General features: G+C 47.0%; 1 protein-coding gene across 1 annotated transcript in view; it reads left to right on the forward strand.

The window, feature by feature from the left end:
* Positions 1 to 1,115: 1,115 nt before the first annotated feature.
* Positions 1,116 to 19,334, forward strand: part of NR3C1 (nuclear receptor subfamily 3 group C member 1) — a 58,979-nt gene continuing 40,760 nt past the window's right edge. The window contains exons 1-2 of the mRNA XM_069869451.1: positions 1,116 to 1,253; positions 3,462 to 4,650. Coding sequence (XP_069725552.1) covers positions 3,476 to 4,650 — 1,175 coding nt within the window. The 5' untranslated portion in view covers positions 1,116 to 1,253; positions 3,462 to 3,475. The remainder of the gene's footprint in view (positions 1,254 to 3,461; positions 4,651 to 19,334) is intronic.

Below are 19,334 nucleotides of genomic sequence, written 5' to 3' on the forward strand. Positions count from 1 at the left end.
TTCTCCAAGGCAGCAGCATTTCCTACTTTGCTGGTTTACTTCGTTGATATTTTTAACTCCTGGTCTGCTTGTGGAATGATGGTTTCTGCTCTTTTCTCGCCCAGGAAGGCGTGGGGCAGGCAGGGCTGGAGGAGCAGGGCCGTCCCCTCAGCGGGGAGGCCAAGTGTTGGGGATGTCCCACCACCACACTCCGCGCTTCCATGCCTTTGCTGTCTAAATCCAACCTTACATCAGCGCACGACCCGGTTACTATTTCTTTAGTTAAAAAGATGCCCAAATCTGTTAACTTCTCAGTGAAAAACTACCACAACTTGCGAAGTTTATTCAGCCTTCTCAATGAAAACATCCGTGCAGCCAGTGCTGGCCAGGGGACCAATGCGTGTAGGCCTCCCTGCCCCTCCTCTTCCCTCAGCTCTTTTGAGAGGTTTGCCTCTTTCCCTGGGGTTTATCCCCAAGGCCTCCATCCCAGCCACCTGGGGCCGGACTCGGAGCCCTAGGGCAGCTTCGCGTGGCCTTTTGCTCCTCTCCAGGATTCTCTGCTCCCTGGATTTCGCTTGGCGGGCAGCGCTGCCTGCGGGGATGGGCTGCAGTTGCCCGGTGGCTCAAGCACAGGCTGCAGTTGCCTGGTTGCCGGGCAGCGGGTGCAGCCGCCCAGCTGCCTGGCACAGGGTGTAGTAGCCCGGTAGCCTGACCCGGGCTGCAGTTGCCTGGTAGCCCAAGGTGCCGTCGCCCAGCGCAGGGTACAGTCGCCTGGCTGTCCGGCCCGGGCTGCACTAGCCCCGGGGCCTCGGGGCCCCGTTTCCCGGCCTGGGCCCTACTAACCCCGCGGCCCCGTTTCCCCGGGCTGCAGTAGCCCGGCCGCCCGGCAGGGGCCCCCGTTGCCCGCCGCAGCCCGCAGGTCTCTCCGCCGCCCCTGGCGGGTCCGGGCGCGGGGGCTGCGGGGGGGCGGGCGGCGCCGAGAGCCCGGCGGGAGGCGGGACGGGGGAGGAGGAGGAGGAGGAGGAGAAGAAGAGAGGAGAGGAGGAGGAGAGGGGGAGAGGCTGGGGAGGCGGCTGCCTCCGTCCTCCATTTTGTGGCGGGGGCAGAGCAGCGCCCGGCGCGGCGGGACGAGGCGGCGGGGGGGGGCGGCTCCGCGGGGCAATTAGCGCTGATTAAGGCGGTGGGAGGGCAGGGTCTGGTGCCGCTGGATCGCCCCCACCCTCCCGGGCTGCTGGATCGCTATGGCCGTGGGCGGCTGAGGCAGCGCCGAGCAGGTAAGGGGGCGGGGGGCCCGTGTCCCTCGGGGGGCTGAGCTCGGCGGGGCTGCGTGCCCCGAGCAGGGGGCGAAGCGGGTCCCCCCCTGCCCCTCTCCGGAGTCTGTGTCCCCTGTTTGGGGGAGCAAAGCGGGGTCTGTGCCCCCTGTTTGGGGGGAGCGGCACGAGGTCCATTCCCCCGCCCCGTCCGTCCGGCGTCTGTGCCCGCTGTTTGGGGGAGCGGAGCAGGGTCCCCCCTCACCCCCGCTGGGGCTCGTGCTTTTGGGGGAGCAGAGCAGCGTCTCCCCCTGCCTGTCTGGGGTCGATATCGGCTTTTTCGGGGGGGAGCAGCTTGGGGTCCCCCCTCACCCCTGGCCGGGGGCCGTGTCCCCTGGTTGGGGTGCGGAGCGGGGTCCCCCCGCCTGGCCGGGGGCCGTGTCCCCCGTTTGGGGCGCGGAGCGGGGTCCCCCCAGCGCGGGGCGCAGCCTCCCAGCCTGGTGCTGTTTTGCAGAAGTGGGTGTGCCGGGGAGACGGCTCAACAGGTCTCGACACATTGCTCTGAAAAGTGTACTTTGGGAAGGAGAATTTATCGTAATTGGGCAGTTTTTTGAACATTCGCAGCTTTTTTTTCTTTTCTAGCAGAACCTTGCATCTGATTTTTGACACGTTTCCTACGCTGGATGGTTTGCTGCTTTTTTTTTTTTTTTTTTTTGGCGTTGGGCAAATTGTCAAAAGGAATAACTACATTTTTCCTCCCCTTCATGTTAAAGGGGGAAAAAAGGCAAAACTGGAGGCAGACAGATCCGATCTGTGCTGCGGTGCCCCCTTTCCCAGCCCAGCGGTGGGTCCGTGTCATCTGCGCTCGGTGAGGTTTTGGGGGGCTGCCCCATCCCCTTTTGCTCCCTGGAGAGCTGTCGCCTGAGTGAGCAGAGCCAGGGACCCCGGCACCTGCCACGGCGTCGAGGGACCAAGAAGAGCTTTTGCCTCGAGCAGCTCTTGCTCGGACGCTTTTGCCCAGGCCAGAGCTCGCTGGGGCGACCTTAAAATTCTTCCACGTGGGGACCTCTTGTTGATCACAGGCTTAACTTTGGCACAGAGAAGGCAGCAGCGCTCGTCCGCAGGCTGGGGAAAATGGGCGGCAGAGCTGGCGGGTTTATCATTAAGGCAACCATAAACTTGTTTTGGGCACTTCTGGGTCACTCTGTTTGGTGGATAATTCCCTGGCTGGGCTTTAACTTGGGCATTGCCCCCTCGTCCAGACTCGGTGAGGGGGGAACTGATTGCTCTTGGTTGTTTGCTGGGAGCTTAGGCCATAGGCAAGCAGTGTAGGCAGTTTGCCTAAGAATTTACAGTTATTCTCCAAATATTTTTGCTCTGTGCTGAAAATAAATGTAGTAAATACAAGCAGATGAAACTTGGGAGATTTGTTTTCAGTGTTAGATGTGTGCAGAGAATAGCCGTGAGCTGTGAAGGGTTTGAAGCTAGTGAAAATTGTAGAATTTTTTTGGTTAATTATTATATATGCATTTGAGATTTATTTAAAGAATTGTGTTGAGTTTATTTCAAGATTGGTGAGTTGCGTTTAAAGCTGAACCCAGGCAAAGATAGCAGACTCTGTGTTGTGTGGCATAGAGGTTGTATAGCTCCTGAGCAATAACAAACCACGTAGGTCTTTCCTGGCTGGTGGGTGCTGGCTCGGGAGATTCAGTACCTGTTGGGAGTGATGCTTCTGAACCCACCAGGAGAGGGAACTGACTTGGGGAGGTTTAAATGTCCTTCTCCCCTGCTCTGCTCAAGATGTCGTTAAATGCCAGGGAAGTTACCTTCTCAGATTTGTAAATTGTGTACTTTAATAGTTCTTATGCTTCTTTTCTTGCTAGGGAGGGTGACAGAGCTAGAGAGCATTCAGAAAGATGTCTTGTACTCTAGTCTGGTTCCGAGTTGCTTGCAGGCAGACTTACCACTTCATCCGGGTTTAGCAAAGCTTTAAAATATACACTTCCTTGTTACCAGTCAGAAATAAAACAAACCAAACCAAAAGAAAAAACTAACAAACCAGTGGGTTTGAGAAAGCTGTGGCGCAGGTAACTTTGTAGCTTGATTTGCTGCGCTCTGATTCTCAGAGCAGCTAAACCAGGTTTGCCAGGCTGGTGATTTAGGCTTCTTTTTTAAGCAGTTATTAAAATACCCTTGCTGTGCTAACTTTGAATGCTTCTGATCTTTTTATAGCTGAAGTTAAACTAATGGATTCCAAAGAATTGCTTAACTCGTCGGATCAAGACGAAACAAGGAAAAATGCGCTTATCAGTACCAAAGGAGGGATTGTGATGGACTTCCATCCACCCTTCAGGGGTGGAGCTACTGTACCAGCCTCTGTGTCTACATCTCCTCTCCCTGCGTCTTCTCAGTCAGATTCCAATCAGCAACCTGCTTTGGCTGACTTTTCAAAAGGATTAGTAAACAATGTGCCTCAGCCAGACCTTTCCAAGGCAGTGTCGCTCTCGATGGGACTGTACATGGGTGAAACAGATGCAAAAGTGATGGGAAACGACCTTGGATTTTCGCAGCAGGGCCAAATCGGTGCCTCTTCTGGAGAAACGGACTTCAGGCTCCTGGAAGAAAGTATTGCAAGTTTGAACAAGTCCTCAAGCCCAGCCGAGGACGCAAAGGGAGCAATATCTTCTGAGGTGCCGCTTGAGCCAGATTTCCCAGGCATGGCTGGCCGCAACGTCCCTTTAGAGTCAGGAACTGCAGTCCAAAACCAGGTTGGCTCAAATGGTGGCAACTTGAAATTATTCTCTGAAGACCAAAGCACCCTGGATATTCTCCAGGATTTAGAATTGCCGCCGGTATCACCCGGCAAAGAGCCCAACGGGAGCCCATGGAGGCTTGACCCGTTGCTAGATGACAGTGGCTTGCTGTCCCCTATATCTGCAGATGATGCGTTTCTCCTGGAAGGAAGTCTCAGTGAAGACTGCAAGCCTCCTGTTTTATCTGACACTAAACCTAAAATTAATGACCGTGGTGACCTTTTATCAAGTTCCAAAATGCCGATGCCTCAAGTGAAAACAGAAAAGGAAGACTTCATTGAACTCTGTACTCCTGGCATAAAGCAGGAAAACATGGGCCCAATTTATTGCCAGGCAAACTTTTCTGGGTCTAACCTGCTGGGTACTAAAGTCTCTGCCATATCGATCCATGGTGTCAGCACATCGGGGGGACAGATGTATCACTATGATCTGAATACTCCATCGCTTTCTCAGCAGCAGGATCAGAAACCAATTTTTAATATCATTCCATCTCTTCCTGCCAGTTCAGAAAATTGGAATAGGTGCCAAGGATCAGGGGATGAGACGTTGGCTCCTTTGGGAACGCTTAGCCTTTCTGGCAGACCTGCTTTCTCTAATGGCTATTCAAGGTAATTGGTTTTTGTTGATCTTTATTAAAATATTACAAATATGTTTAGCACAACTGCATGCATGCTGGTTTGTTTGCGTTTTTTTTCCCTTTCGAAGATAGTCATCCCTTTTTCGTCTGCTCTGTATGGCTGTCGATCATTGCTGGTGTGTGTTTATTCCAGAATACAGTAGTAGCTTTAACCAAGTGCTCACAATTATCGATATTAAAGGGTTGAAAACAGGGGAGCTGGCATGCTTGTAAAATAAATAAATAAAAATACAAATTCCAAGATAGAACCTAGAGGGAAAATGGAGTTTGTGGTAGAAGGATCCATATGCAAGGCGTACTTCCATAGGAGGAAGTATTTAAGTGTATACGAAAGCTCCCTCATTCTCAAGGGTCAGAGGATCCATCTTTGTGGGCTTTTGTTTTTTTTTTTCTTCCTCATGTTACTTAAGTTATGCACAAAAATAACTTAGTTGCTGGGTAAATGTCTAGAACTACGATTTAAGCTGAACTAGAGCTTTAGCTTTGCTTGGTATTGCATTTACCTTACATGGACAAGAAGATTCTGAGTAGGAAATACTGAGCTGCTTGTTTAATAACTGCATTTAAAGAAACATGAATATTTGCAGAAAGGTTTAAACATACCTGGAATTTAACTCTTAAGGGGGAGGGCTTGCTTTGGTTTTGAGAGCAGGGTGGTTCAGGGGAGCAGGTTTGTACCTATTCCAAGGAACTTTGTAGCAGAGTTTTCTCCAGCAGTTCCTGGTGCAGCTATTCCAGGGAATTGCTGTTCCTCTGCCCTTCAGAGGGTGATGGTCAGTGGTGGTGCCAGCTTTCTTAGTGGGCAGTTTGTGCGTCTGCTCTCGCAGCTGGGAACAGGTTCCAGTTTCAGTGGGAACGCTTGCCTCGTCCTGTGTTTTCCTTCACTGCTGTGTGCTGGATGCAGACCCGCACCAGCAGCGTTTGGTCTCAGTGGAGGAAGAGGCTTTTGCTGTTTCTCTGGAAGCTTAGAAAATGGCTCTTCCAGTCCATATACGTAAAACCAGATATCGTAGACTTTTAGTGAAGGATCTGGTTTAGCTTTATTTTTTATTGCCCCACTGACAGTTGATCCCCAGAGTCTCAGGGCTGGTCCCGGGGCTCTCCCCACGCATTACTTGCTCTGTTTTCCCACGGCTGGAATGAGGTGTGTGAGGATTTCTTCTTTGTTTCAGGAAGATAACTTTTAACTTGCTTTCATGCTAAATTTCGTTTGTAGTTTTTGATTTTTGCAGTGGACATGTGCATTTTCTTTCTTTGAAGTGTTTAAAGCAATTTGTCATGCAAGGGATTCAAAAAAGAAAGCCGGAATTTGTGGTTAAATTTCAGTTTGCTATATGAATATTGAACATACCTTATTGTTTATTTTGACAGGTTAGGAATCCTTTATACTGACTTTTTGCGTAATCAGTCCAACTTACCATGGTGGTTTTAGTTTGTTTCATGAGGGTGGTTTTTTTGCAGGGGGATTTATTTTGCTGTCACTACATCTTTAATGGCACTCACTATAAAATCTGTATCAAACCAAAAAGAAACGTTTCTGTGTTTGGGAGGTGAATTCCAGTAACTGCTTAAGCAGGTTCCTCGTAGATAATGGAAACGTCGCTTTTGAGACGACTTCTGTGAAGTTCACGCATTGATTTTATTTACAGATATTTCAGTGGAGCTGTGTGCATTCCGAAGGGAATGGTTTATGTGTAGGTGTGCGTCCTGCATTTGGGGAATTCCATAAACACAAATTTTACATATTGTGTGACTCATCACATGATGAAAGACCCTGAAGCTGCTGCTGTGTACAGGATAGATCAGATCCTGGAGGGAGAAGGGCAGCAATGTGGGCTCTGATCGCCGCTTTTCCTGGGTGGTTTGGAGGAGCGGGCTGGGTGTGCTGGGGTCAGACGGAGCCCGCAGCGCTGGGCGGGTGGGTGAGAGAGCTGGCAGGAGCCCTGGCACAGCTCCTTTCAGAGGCGAGGGACCATCCTTGGCATCGGAGGCAAAATCCTGCCACCACCATGGGCAGTGTAAACAGCGCTGTGCTGCAAGTCTTTGCATTCGTGCCTCCTGCCAGGTTCTCTTAGATTTTCCTGCTTTCTTTTCCCTTCAGATAATTTTTTTTCTTAATTTAAGGAACGTGTAAAGAACCATAGGGTGGCTCCTGGTTGAGGTTTGCATAAAAATGCATTATTTCTAGCATTTCCAAAAGTTGGGTTTGCTTCCCAAGGATTTTTACACACAAAATTAGTAAATCCAATTCTAAAAATTGTTTGGAATTTTTTTTCCCTTCTTTTTTTTTTGCCATTAAATAGAGGCAACTCCATGTTCTTTTTAAAATGTCTGAGGTATTAATGAAGCCTGGCTTTGGAGCAGGAATTCTCTTTCTTCCTGAACTTTGAAAGGAATATTTGGTCTAAACTGGGTTACTTTAAGGATTTGTTTGTTTCTCTTACAGAAGACTTAACAACATTGGCATTTGTTTCCCAAACAAAGGAAGGGCGATCTTGCCAGGTCCCTGTGGTCCTCCCCTCCTGCCTTCTTTTAGGAACTGCCTGTGAGGTGGTGGCTGGGATCGTGAGAATTCAAAATCACCAAACCTTAATTTCCATTAGGAAGTATTTCCTGGTGTTGGTGGAATTATTTGACCATTTTTACCGTGTTAATTCATTCTATACTGCACATAGGTGAAGAAAAGCTGCTGTTCTGCCCCGGGTTTTGGGCTGTGTTTAATCTGGCTGCTTTAATGTAACGTGTCTTCATAGACACTGCATCTTGAATTGATGTCATGCAATTTTTGAGTGATTCTGCTTCCATGGATAGCACAGCGTGCTGTCTTTAATGAGACAGGCGTTAATCAGGGCTGAGGAAACTGATCAATATTCCTATGAGCGGCAGGAGGGACTGCGAAGCTAACGACCGAAGTGCATCTTAAGCAGTGTGTTTGATGGGAATGGATTGGCGATGGTCAATAAATCACTTCTCTGTACATCAGAGCCTGCCAGCACTTGTGCCGATGTGCGGAACTTGGGGCCGCAGCGCCGCGTTTCAGCAGCCGATGCTCAGAGCCATCTTGATTGGCAGGGAAGCTCCAGGGGTGGCAGGATGGCTTCATTGCAAGGCTGCTCTGGTCTCTCCCAGCTGAGCAGGCGGGTCAGTTGCAGGGGAATGAGCTAAGGAGAAGGCACAGAATTAAGGTGGGGAGTGGGCAAACTCAGGCAATGTGCCTTAGATTTTCTTTATGGGGCTGTGTCTTGAAGAGGGGTAAAACAGACTGGAAGCGTTTGGTAAAAGTTTCACTGCAGAACAAGAGGGTTCGATGGTGTCTCTCAAGTGGGATGTTGCCGGTGATTTATTGGGCAAATGGTGGTGGAAACTTAAATATCAAGGACATTATTGTAGCACCACAGACTGGTCGGTCTCCTGTATGGTTTATACATTAAATCCATCGCTGGACTCTTCTTCCCCTGCCTTCCTGGAGAAGTGCCTTGTCGGGGGAGTGAGGGGCGACGGGAGACAGCGCAGCAGCGCAGGGGTTTCTGTGCGCTTTTTCTCCTCGCCTGCAGCCAGAATTTACAAAACTGGGCCCCATTGGCAGCGTTATGGCTTCTCCTGTTACATTTGAAATCATTCCTAGTACTTAAGCTTGTGGGGGATAAGGATCATTAAGGAAGTTTAAGAAAGGGCAAGAGCTGAGAGAAGCCATGAAATGGGAGGAGAACCTGGAGGGGAAGAAAAAAGTTTTGCTTGTCAGTCGTGATCCAGAGCTTTGGTTCCAGGAGAAGTTACCTCTCTGCTGTCACTCCTCAACTGGGATTCTTCTTGGATAGAGACATTTTACTAGAAGGAAAGGGGGAAAAGTGATTGTTTGCTAGAAATGGTAAAAGGTCAGTTGTCCGTTTGTCTTACCGCATTGTTCCAGCCTGGCTTTTGGCCAAGGCCGGTGGCTTGGCACGGTTGGATGTAGCACTTAAAATGCTGTCTGAGTCAGCAGCATACGGAAATATGGCTCTTTTAATAATTCTATTTTGATACAAAACCCAGACTTGTTATTTGGAGTGCTCAGGGTTTCAACAGTCTGTGTTGAGATTTGTCAGCTTAATGTAACACTGGGCTTGGGTTCTGAGTCTCAGAAATACGTGACAAAAACTACTGTAATTTTGCAAGGGAGGGATGAATGGGGAATATCCTGCAGAATGCGTGATAAGGCACTGTGCAGAGGTAGCTAGGTAGAAAATAGGTCCTGTAAGGTGTGATCTGCTTTCTCCAGTTGTAGCTGATTCATTCAGCTGTCTGTTAGCTGAGTAGGCTTTTGTAAGTCCAACTGAAATTGTTTGTTCCTGCTAATTTATCTTAAACCCAGTTCTAGCTTATAAAACACAAGCTGATTTCTTTGTTGCCCATTGCATTTTTTTCCATCTTAAATAATGGCTGAATCCCATTGTATTCTGCTGCTGCTGAAAGCAAAACTGTGGAGGAACCAGCCCTACTCACAAATGTTCTCATAAATGTGAGCTATATCAAGTAGCTCCTGCATCATCTCCTTGCTATGTTCAGGATGTGTTTCACACAATGAGAGCAAGTCCTCTTGGAGATGCAGATATTCCTTCTTATTCTGGCTGTTATTGCTAATTCTGGAGAAGAGCAAGCGGTAGCTCTTCCATGCGTAGGTGGGACTGCAAACTGGAGTTTTTTTCTGCAGTCTAAAAGGTTGCCAAGTCCCTCTCTCTCCCTAGGTCCCCTTTCGCGGCCTCCCTGGCCTGGAGGGGCTTCCTCTCGATCCTGAATTCTTCTTTGTTAAATGTCACCTCGTGTTCAGGAGTGAAAATCCCCAAGGAAGAACCTGGCCCTGCTGTGATGGATGTATGCTTGGGCCAGCATACGACCCTTTCCGTTTGTTACACTTTGCAAGGTCAGGTATGATATTTCTCTCATTTCCACACCAGATTTGTTCTCTCTGTCCCTGAGCACTGTTCACCAGCCCTGTGCTTAACCTGGTTGAGTTTCCAGGGGAGATACTGTTGTAGCAGTGAGTCCCAAGTGCCATGGAAAAGGTGGTGCTCTGTGGGCTTGGGCTTCAGCAGGGATACCTTCACAACTCCTCCCTGCCTCACTCCTGCGATGTGTTTCAGCAGATCAGGTGCTGTGCTGGCTGCGTTGTCTCCTCTGATAAGTTGATTGCAAAAATTTTAGCCACACTCCTTTAATATTTTCTTCTTTATTCTGCAGTATTCAGTCAAGAAAGCAACCTTTTAACTCATTGTCCTCTTATTGTAGCCTGTGGCTTCTGGGTCCCTTTGGAGGGCTTCTTGGAGCAGAGGAGGGACTGAGTGTTGGCACTTTAGCGCAAAATGTGGTTGGCAGCCTTTTTCTTGGGACATTTTGTTAAAGCTCTTTACCACTGGCCTGAGAAACATCCATTCTCGCACCACTGGGTGTTACAATCAGTGTCTTCTCCACAAGGAAAGCAAGTACTCAGCGCTCAGAAATGTGCCTGGGAGAAAATGCACATATGTTTTTTGGTAGTAACTTTCCTCCTCACAACCCCCTTGCCTGTGGAATATTGCAAGACCCAATTCTATCTCCATTCATTTTCTGGGATGGATGAAGACTGCCTGCGTCAACACCCTACCCCTGACAGGCTGGTGTGGCAGAACATATGCATTCTGCAGGCAGTTCCACTGTCATTACTCTTGAGATAAATAACGTACCAATAAAATCCTGTTTTCGGTCCCGGTTATAAGCAATGAGAAAAACTTTGTAAAGATTCAGTCTATCTTGGCTTTGTGTTATTAAAATAACTGAGAGCGTGTCACCTCTGGTGTACAGAAACAAGCTTCAAAATGTATTCAGAAAATGATCAACTTATAGAATCACAGAATTGTGTAATGGTTTGGGTCAGAAGGGACCTCACAGCCCATCCAGTTCCACCCCCCACTGGATCAGGGGATCCAAGCCCCATCCAGGCTGGCTTTGAACACCTCTAGGGATGGGGCAGCCACCATTTCTCTAGACAACCTGGGCCAGGGCCTCCCCACCCTCATCATGAAGAATTTCTTCCTAATGTCTCATCTAAATCTTCCCCCTTCCAATTTAAAGCCATTCACCCTCATCCTGTCACTACATGCCCTTGTAAAAAGTCCCTCCCCAGCTTTCTTGCAGGCTTCTAACTGTGCTGAGACACAGAAGTGGGTGTGTGCAGCAAGGTGGTTTTGGGGAAGGGTATTTAACCAAACATTAAGTACACAGTGCAGCAGACCAAGGGAGCCTGTTGTGTTAAGCTCCCTCTGGTTTTATCGTCTTTGTCCACCAGAGTCTGGCAGTATACACAAATTTTAATCTTATTTGCTGAAGTATTAATATGTTGCATTGTTGCGTGTACAGATTAATCGTGTTCTCATCACAGCGGTTTTCTGAGTGATTCACTGTAGTATGATACCAATTTATCATACAGCCTTTGCTGAAGTAACGAAGATGCTTGTAGACCAGGAGTTAATGCTGTTCTCAGTGCTGGGTTCTGGAAATACTCGGCGGATACCGTCAGTGAATAGCCTCATCCCCGTGGGACAGGAGTGAACCAGTACAGCTGGAGTACATGACACACAAAGGCAGAGAAAGGCACCTCCTTGTCTTGGCAGTGGCTTCATATCAGCTGGCTTCAAATATCTGTAGGAAAAAGAATTAAATGCAAAATTTACAGTTACTTTGACCGTCAATAAGGGTGAGGCATCTGGTGAGTACAGCTTTGCTAGTCACCTGCAGAGGTACCCAAGCAAAGGGTGACCTGCACAGGGCAGGCTCCATCCGTGCATTGAAGCACTTAAGTGTCACAGACTTAATTACAAGGAAACCAAAAGACTGTGGACGTGCAACTCTTGCTGCTTTGCCGCAGGAGTACAAGGTGCAAGTTGTCCCCCTGTGTAACAAGTCCAGCATCTTGGGTTACGGTGGTTACTGGAGGGGTGAGTAATGGGACATCCAGAAGCGGTGTGCTGGGTTGGGAAAACAGCTCCGTGCAATTACTCTCTCTCCTTGAAGTTTTTCTTGCCTCATCTGCACTACAGAGGTGTCCTGCTCGGCTCATGCCTCCTACGCATTTACCTGACTCAACTGACGCTAATCTCTGCTTTGGAAGTGTTCAAGACCAGGTTGAATGGGGCCCTGAGCAGCCTGGTCCAGTGGGAGGTGTCCCTGCCCATGGCAGAGGGTTTGCAACTGGATGAGCTTTAAGGACCTTTCTGACCCAAACCATTCTATGATTCTATAAATTATTTTCCTGGCTGAAACAACGTCTTCCTGCGTGCGAGCTGTGCGCTGTATTGCTGAAATATAATGATGGGTACTGTGGCAAAAGTATTGTATATCCTGTCTACCTCTGGGTTTCCCACGCAGCCCCTCCATGTGTCCCAGAAGTGTCTTAGTGGTGAGGGGTGGCTAGAGCTTTGAGCGCTGGCTCAGGGAGAGGGAAGTTTGGCTGCACGTGGAGGGCACTGCTGTCATGTAGGTGATGTCAGCTCTGCCTGCTCCTTTATGTGAGGCATACATTTTGATTCCAGGACACAGTGTTACTTACCCAGGATATCATGTAGAGTTTTATAATAATGGTTCCTTGAATCAATAATCACTACAATTGTGTGGGTTTCTAGAGGAAATTGTGCTCTTCAGAAGCCATCGTGACATCTTCCATGGAGGACGTTTTTACCAGCCCGCTGCATTCTTCACATAGTCTGTATCAATGGGCTATAATTAAAGCTCCATAAGTCCATATGTACCTGTGGAGCTCTCGACCCATGCTGAGTCTTCCGAGAAAATTGATTCTGATGCAATTTGAAAACCAGTATCTAACAAGCTGCTCATATTGTGTTGTGCAGATGCAACGTGACGTGCAGCTTCCACTTCTTGATCACAGATCTCAACCATCCTGAGATCACAAAGGCAAAACTGCTGTTGGGGAAGGATTTCCAAAATAATAATAATAATGTCTGTCTTGAATCCAGGTCACTGCTACTGTAATTTAGTTCAGAAACAGAGTTCCATGTTAGATTTTACAGGAACACATTCTTCACGCTATCTGTAATAGATTTGTACAGTTACTGCGTGTCAGAAAACAGCTGGAGATCATGATCATATTTATGCATCATGGCCACACAAGATTTCATACAACACTTCTGAGCAACAGGGCACAAATTATGCTGCTGTTGCTTTATACATATATTTCACTTCTAGCTGTTTTCATTTGCATAACAATAAGTTTTAAGTAAGTAAATACTGCTCAGCGTTCTAGCGCTCTTTTAAAAGAGAGCTCTGGTCACAATTGAGTAGTTTGCCTCCAGATACTACCTGGGGAAGTTGGGAAGCTGGCTGCACTGGCAGGTGAGGGCGAATACCTGCATGTCGATAAAGTACATAGTTTATTCAAAGAAGCAAATAATGGAAGTGATTTTATAGCTTTGTGGCTTGCTTTTCTTTTTTGTTTGCTTTAATTTTATTCTGGAGTCTCTGAGATCTGATGCTTTGATTATCAGCGGGTCAAGAAAACTGGAAGAAGTCATTGTGCTTATGCAACAAATCTGTTGTGGTGGTCTTAAAGGCTGCCTCGGGGGCTTCAGTCTTCTGTTGCAAACCTGGGGAGGTCAGGGTTTATGTGTGTTCCTCTTAATATTGGTATACCTGCTTCTCCTGGAAGTGCTCGTTGAGAAGAGTGGTTTGAAGGTGGGTAATACCTTGTGAACAACTTTGCTGACGAGGAGGCAGCAGCTTGGCTGCACCTTTCTGATGGGGTGAGCATGATGTGAAAAGGGGCATCTGTGGTTGGAAATTGGGCGAGATCTTTATAAAATGAAGATTTTTGTCTTAGATCAGAATCCTACAGCTCCCTTCTAATTGTGTGAGTGATGTGTGGCAGGACGGGGTTTGTTTGCTGTCCTCCTTCCCTGCTGGATGTTCAGGAGGGATGCTGCTGCTGTGGAGGGTGTGGGCACCTGGCCTCATTTTTGGCTTCAGTGCATCTCTGAGCCCTCCAGATCACGTGAAATGTCTCTAAGCATGCCTTCTCCTGCCATCAGAACCCACATTTGAGAGCGTCACTGTGAAGTTCTGGGGTTCTTTATGGGTTTTTTGTTGCCAGGCTTCTGAAGGGCTGTCCAGCTGCATGCCGGTCTCTCCTGAGCCGAGCCTGGTGACTGGGACAGAAGAGAGCAGCTGATGCAGTTTATTTTTGTTGTCACTGCTTGGAGAACCTGCTTGCCTAGTGTGCGTGTGACCGTGTGTAATAGTGTAGCAATAGGGTCTGGTGGCTGTGGTGGCGCTTGGTGTGGAAGGGAGCTCTGCCAGGATGGTGTTGCCAGAACACGTCAGGTGCCGCAAATGGCAATTGCATCATGGTGAAGCATCTCCATAAATCAGGAGTGGCGCTTGAGGTGTTTGTCAGGGGCTGTGGCATGCCACCAGGCTTCACCAGTCTGCGTCAGAGCCTGCTCCTGTACTGCTCTCCACAGCAGTTTTGGTTTTCCATTTGTTCACTGCCACATTGAAGAGACGAGGACGCACAGTGCAGTTTTGTCGTAGGTTGACCGTCAGATCGATGCGTTGTCAGGACAGGGTTATGTGACCCCTGATCTCTTAAAAGTGAGCTGTGGATGAATGCAGTTACCACGTGCTGTCATAAATATGATTTTCACTTCTTCTGTGGCTTTTCATTTTATATATTTGGGATCCATACCTCAACTCCGTAGGCACCTTGTGTAGTGCTGTGTGCCTGTGTATTTTTCTCCTTGGGCTTATTTTTGTTTCTTTCTTAGAGTTTTCTATTATCTTTCCAAAGCAATCACTTACTAACACCATCAGCTAAAGGTTTTTAACAGATAGGCACTAAAAACCTGCGTGCACTGCATGCCCACGTATGGATATGATAGGCAAGAATGCAGCCCCTTGCATATTCACGTAAAGAAAATGCATATTTGCAGAACTTCATATTTGCATGGCCTGATTTCCATCTGCTATTACCTGGCGCTTCTCTCTCTCTCTCTCTCTCTCAAATCTCTCTCTATCTCTCTCTCTCTCAAATATCTCTTTCTTAGGTCACATTTGCTGCCAGGTCCTCTTTGATTGTTTGTTTTGCCTGTTGAATTTCTGTCAATCTTGTATTATCTATAAATTGCTCCAAAATTAATCGCATCATCCCAGCATGAGGTTGATGAACTTGTAGATATAATGTGACTTTCTTTTTAAAAGAGCTATGCATCTTGGTTCTCTTAAAACACAGAGTAGATTAGAATATAAGCAAATATAAAATACGCAAGAAAAGCAGTCTTACATGAGAACAGGCATTTAAAAATACTTGAAAAATTAGAGATGCTAAAGACAGGGCTGGGGCTACAACAGCATTGGTGAGGAAGGGGGCTGAGGAGAAGGATGTGTTCAAAAAGCAGGAGATGGAGCAATTTTCAGTGGTACGCGGTTGAGTTACTTTTGTGAGTTACGTCTGAAAGCTGGGGGTCTTTAAAATAGCCTGGAGAAATGAGCTTCTTTTACCCAAAGTTGCATTAGAAAGATTCACCTCTGTGTAATGGTTTTCATGCAGGCAAGAAACTGCTCTGTTATCACATTTTAACTGTTAAAATGTTTTAAGATGTTGATAAGGAAACTCCAAAGATATATTAGTGAATTATTTTAATACACAGTTCTTATTTATTTGCCAGTGATCATCTTTGGTAGATTCTAGATGAAAAGACGTGTGATGAGGCTGTGGGGTTGTGCCAGTTTTTCTTAATTCTTTAACTTCAGTAAAAGAAATTTCTGTGTTTTCATTTGGCTCAGTAGGATTGGGTCTTATGAATATGCTAAATGATTGTATTGGAGAGGTACTTGCTACGGAGTGTTTGGTTGGAAATGGAACAGAGCATAAAGAAAGAAAGAGTGAAAGGTCACAAGCTGTACTCACTTGTAAATAAATTCAGTTTGGTTTTGCTACCTTACTTGGATTTCCAAACAAACGTGGATAAAAATAGAATTTGTAAAGAGTGATAGTAGGTCTTTTCTGCTCATTAATTTTATAAATCATGTAATCCCTGTTTTGGAGGAAAGGGGAGACTTGTGCTGCTTTTTGTGTTTGTTTTGACTGAATGATGCTAACAAGCTTTAGGCTGAAGAGAAAAAAACGAAGATGAAATTGTGCACCCTCTCTGTGATTTGAAGTAGCACAAGTGTGGGAGAGATGCTGTATCACAACCACAGTCTCCCTTGGTGCTGACTGCAGGCTGAAGAGCTGCTACTGTGATATGTGTTTCAGAAAAGGCATTTTTTCCAACCCGTTCTGCATTCTTACAGACCAGACCAGGCTGCTTAAAGGTCACTTGGTCATGCCAAGTTTGGTGGGAAGTAATCTTTTTTTAAAACCGGAGTCTTGGTCTGTTATAAAGTCCCTTGGTTTCATTTTCACAGGGTTTTACAAATTACAAATGTTTTTTTCCTGAGCCCCACACTCCTTCCATTTTCTGAATGGACAAGAAAGCTCTTCTTACACCTTCAAAACCACTCTAACGAGTTCCGCGATGGGTTCACTGTTTGCTGTCTGCTGGTGGAGCTGGCAGCGCCGCTCACACGTGGTGCCAGGTTATTGACAAGTTACTGCATGACAATAAAATGAAATTTAGTGCCGAAACTCCTTGTATAAAAGGTAAATTTAAACCTCAGAGTGCTTGGAGCTCTTTATTTTGAGTAGCAGAGCATGCTTTTATTTTTATGAGCAGTTGACATGAGGATGCCTGCGCGGTTACGTTCTTAGTCACCCTGGGTATTTGACAGCTACTTTCCAACCAGAGCAACTGGTTTGACAAATGATCTTGGGCCTATTTTATCACTTTAAAGATTCTTCTTTGAGGGCTCTTTTTAACACATTAAGGGTTTGAAGATCTGATATTTTATTAAATAACAATCAGGAGGTTGGACTGTTGCTAACAGCCCACTTAGTTTTGTGCCTTAGTTTGTTCCAACTGGCAGAACAAACCCGTGTGGTGAAGCTGCCCAGCACAGCGTCAGGGAGGGAGGAAGTGACTTCGGTTTCTATTCCTGGCTGACCCCAGCCTGCAAACCGAGGAAGAACTTTAAAGGAAATGCAGCATTGAGCTCTTTGAATCTTTCCAAGCATTTATAAGTGCTACCAACTCTGTCTTCCTGTGTGCAGTGTTTTAAGACATGGACATCCTCAAAACTGCCATCCTCACTTAAAAACAAAGCGGAACACAAACTTGAAAAAGGAAGCCTTTCATGGAAATAGATGGCAAGACTACAGTTCCAGACTTTATCACAGCCATCCAAAGTTTCTGTTTCAGAGAGGCTTATTTCGCGAAGTATTAGCTGGTGTCAGGAGGGTGTATTCTTGTGGCCCATTCTTGGTTAAAGCAAGAGCAAACATGAGTTTCTTTCTTGGATCAGGGAGTCTCTTTCTAGGTTCTGTATTAAGAAATAAGTTCAACAGAGTTTTTTTATTTCCCTCCTGTTTTTCCTGCTCAAAGATGTTTGTAATGGTTCTGCTTTTGTGAGGGTGGCAAAGCTCCCTGTTCTATGCATTGGGAGTTGAAATAATGACTTTGGAAACATGGTTGGAGCATTATGGCGCATGTCCCTGCTGACAGAAGCCATGGTCGCAGGACTGTGTTCTTCTGTGGGGTAGGGTCAGCTTTTTGGGTTAGGTTGTGTATTCAAAAGATCTGTAGAGCTTTAAAACCCCTCAGTTGTGGTGGGTGGGTGCCACATCATACTATTGTGATTTTGGAGCAAACCTTCCAACACGTGTAACTCACTAAGTGGTGCCTGGCAGCTGGGTGCTAATAGTAAGGTGGATTTTTTCACGTTGCGTTTAGATTCTCAGTGCTGGGTTTGCAATGGTTTGCTGTCATGTTGTAAGAAACATGGAGCACTGGTTCCATGAGCCCAACCTCTGCCCATGGCAGATGGAAAAGCTGTCAGATCACTGAGCACGCGAGCCTCCTAGGGAATAGCTGTCCTTCCTCCTGCAGGGAAAACCTCCCATCATCCAGTGTTCTCTGTGAGGTTGTCAGAGAGCCTGTGGACAGGGGCAATACAACTGACCTGAATGTATCCGAGTTTGGGGTTTTTGAATTCTTTTGAGGTGCTTGGTTGCTAGAGTCTGTTTAAAAAGAAAGAAACCAATTAAACAGCCCAAGTTGTCATGCAACTGGAAGAGCAATTCTTTTGTGGGCTCGAGAGGTGGTTAGAGACTAGGAAGAGAAGGGTAGGATTTAGTGGTTGCTTTTCAGGATGAGAAGCTGATGGCCTGCTTCCCTGCCGGGTCGGTGCCGGTGTGGCCTGGAAAGGGAGCATGCAGGGAGGTGTCTGGTTTAGCTGATCCAAAGCTATTTTGGGTAGTGGAGTGTCAGGCTGGAAACTCTCTGAGGCGCAGAGAGCGGACAGACAGGCCATCCGGGGAGCCTTCCGCTCGGAATACAGTTGGATGTCTAGGGAAAATCATCTGTAGGTTGCTTATGTGGTACAGGGCTTGGAGCTGGTGGCTGGGGCTCAGGAAGGGGCTCTGGGCTCTCACAGTGCTTTTGGGAAATCTTGAGCTTGGCATGCAGTCCAGAAGGTGAACAAGGGCTTTGATTCCCAAAGGGGACAAAGGGAAGGGTGTGTGGCTGGTGCTTTGTCAGCCTTGGTGCGCACTGCGCTCATCCATTCCGTACTGCCTCTTCCAGAGGGGAGGATCAATTATTCCTGGACTGCCAAAACACTTCGATCGGGCCTTTGTCTCCAGTGCTTCAGAAATAGTCCCTAAATGTCAACCAGCTGAACATAAAGAATGGAGGGGAAAGTCTCAGCAGAAAGGATGCAATGTGTGGTGTTAAACACCTGTGAACTCTGTGGCACATGTAGTGATGTCTCCCCGCGTGTGTTTTCTTCTCTTTATCCACATGCATTTGTGTTTCTCCCACCCCATGCATTAAATCCCAGACTTCATTTTGTCTTCAAAATTGCGGCTAAGTCCGGGTAGTTCTAGGAAGCAGGCCAGTCCAACTGCTGCCTGGGGAAATTCCGACGTGCTGGGAAGCCATCCTTCCTTTTTTTTCAAACATCAGTCATAGCTCCAAAGACATGGAAGAAATTAAAATCTTGTGTTATAGAGCCAGATTATTCTGTCACATGTGTTCTCTTCATGCGTTTCCTCAGCCATCCTAGTGTCCACACACCGTGCACATGCATTTCTAGGCTCTGTAGCAGCATGGAAGAGCAGGGCTTGGACACCAACACCAGCAAGAGCAGCTGGGTCCCCAGTTTTGTGAAAACAGAAAGTCTTTTCCCTTACGTCACTGCTTTCTCTCCAACTTAACTGTAGTGCATCTACACTGATAGAATGGGTATATATTCAATAGAATTAGTATAGTTTTTACTGCTACTTACATTTAGATTTGTATTTTCTACAGATGTGGCACATTTGTAATTCAAGAAAAGTTAGAAATTGATGATGTTTTAGCCATGCCAATAATTTGTTTGTTTATTTTCTAGTAGCAACAGACAGAACTCAGTGCTCCTATGTTTATAATCCCTATTTCCCAGGGAACATGATTATATTTGTTGTCTCTTTGTTAGCAGCGCTTCCTGGTGCTCCCAACTCCTCGTTTTGGGGATGCATCAGATCTGTAGGGGCTG

The sequence above is a fragment of the Phaenicophaeus curvirostris genome, chromosome 15 (assembly GCF_032191515.1).
Source record: "Phaenicophaeus curvirostris isolate KB17595 chromosome 15, BPBGC_Pcur_1.0, whole genome shotgun sequence".
Classification (NCBI taxonomy): Eukaryota; Metazoa; Chordata; class Aves; order Cuculiformes; family Cuculidae; genus Phaenicophaeus; species Phaenicophaeus curvirostris.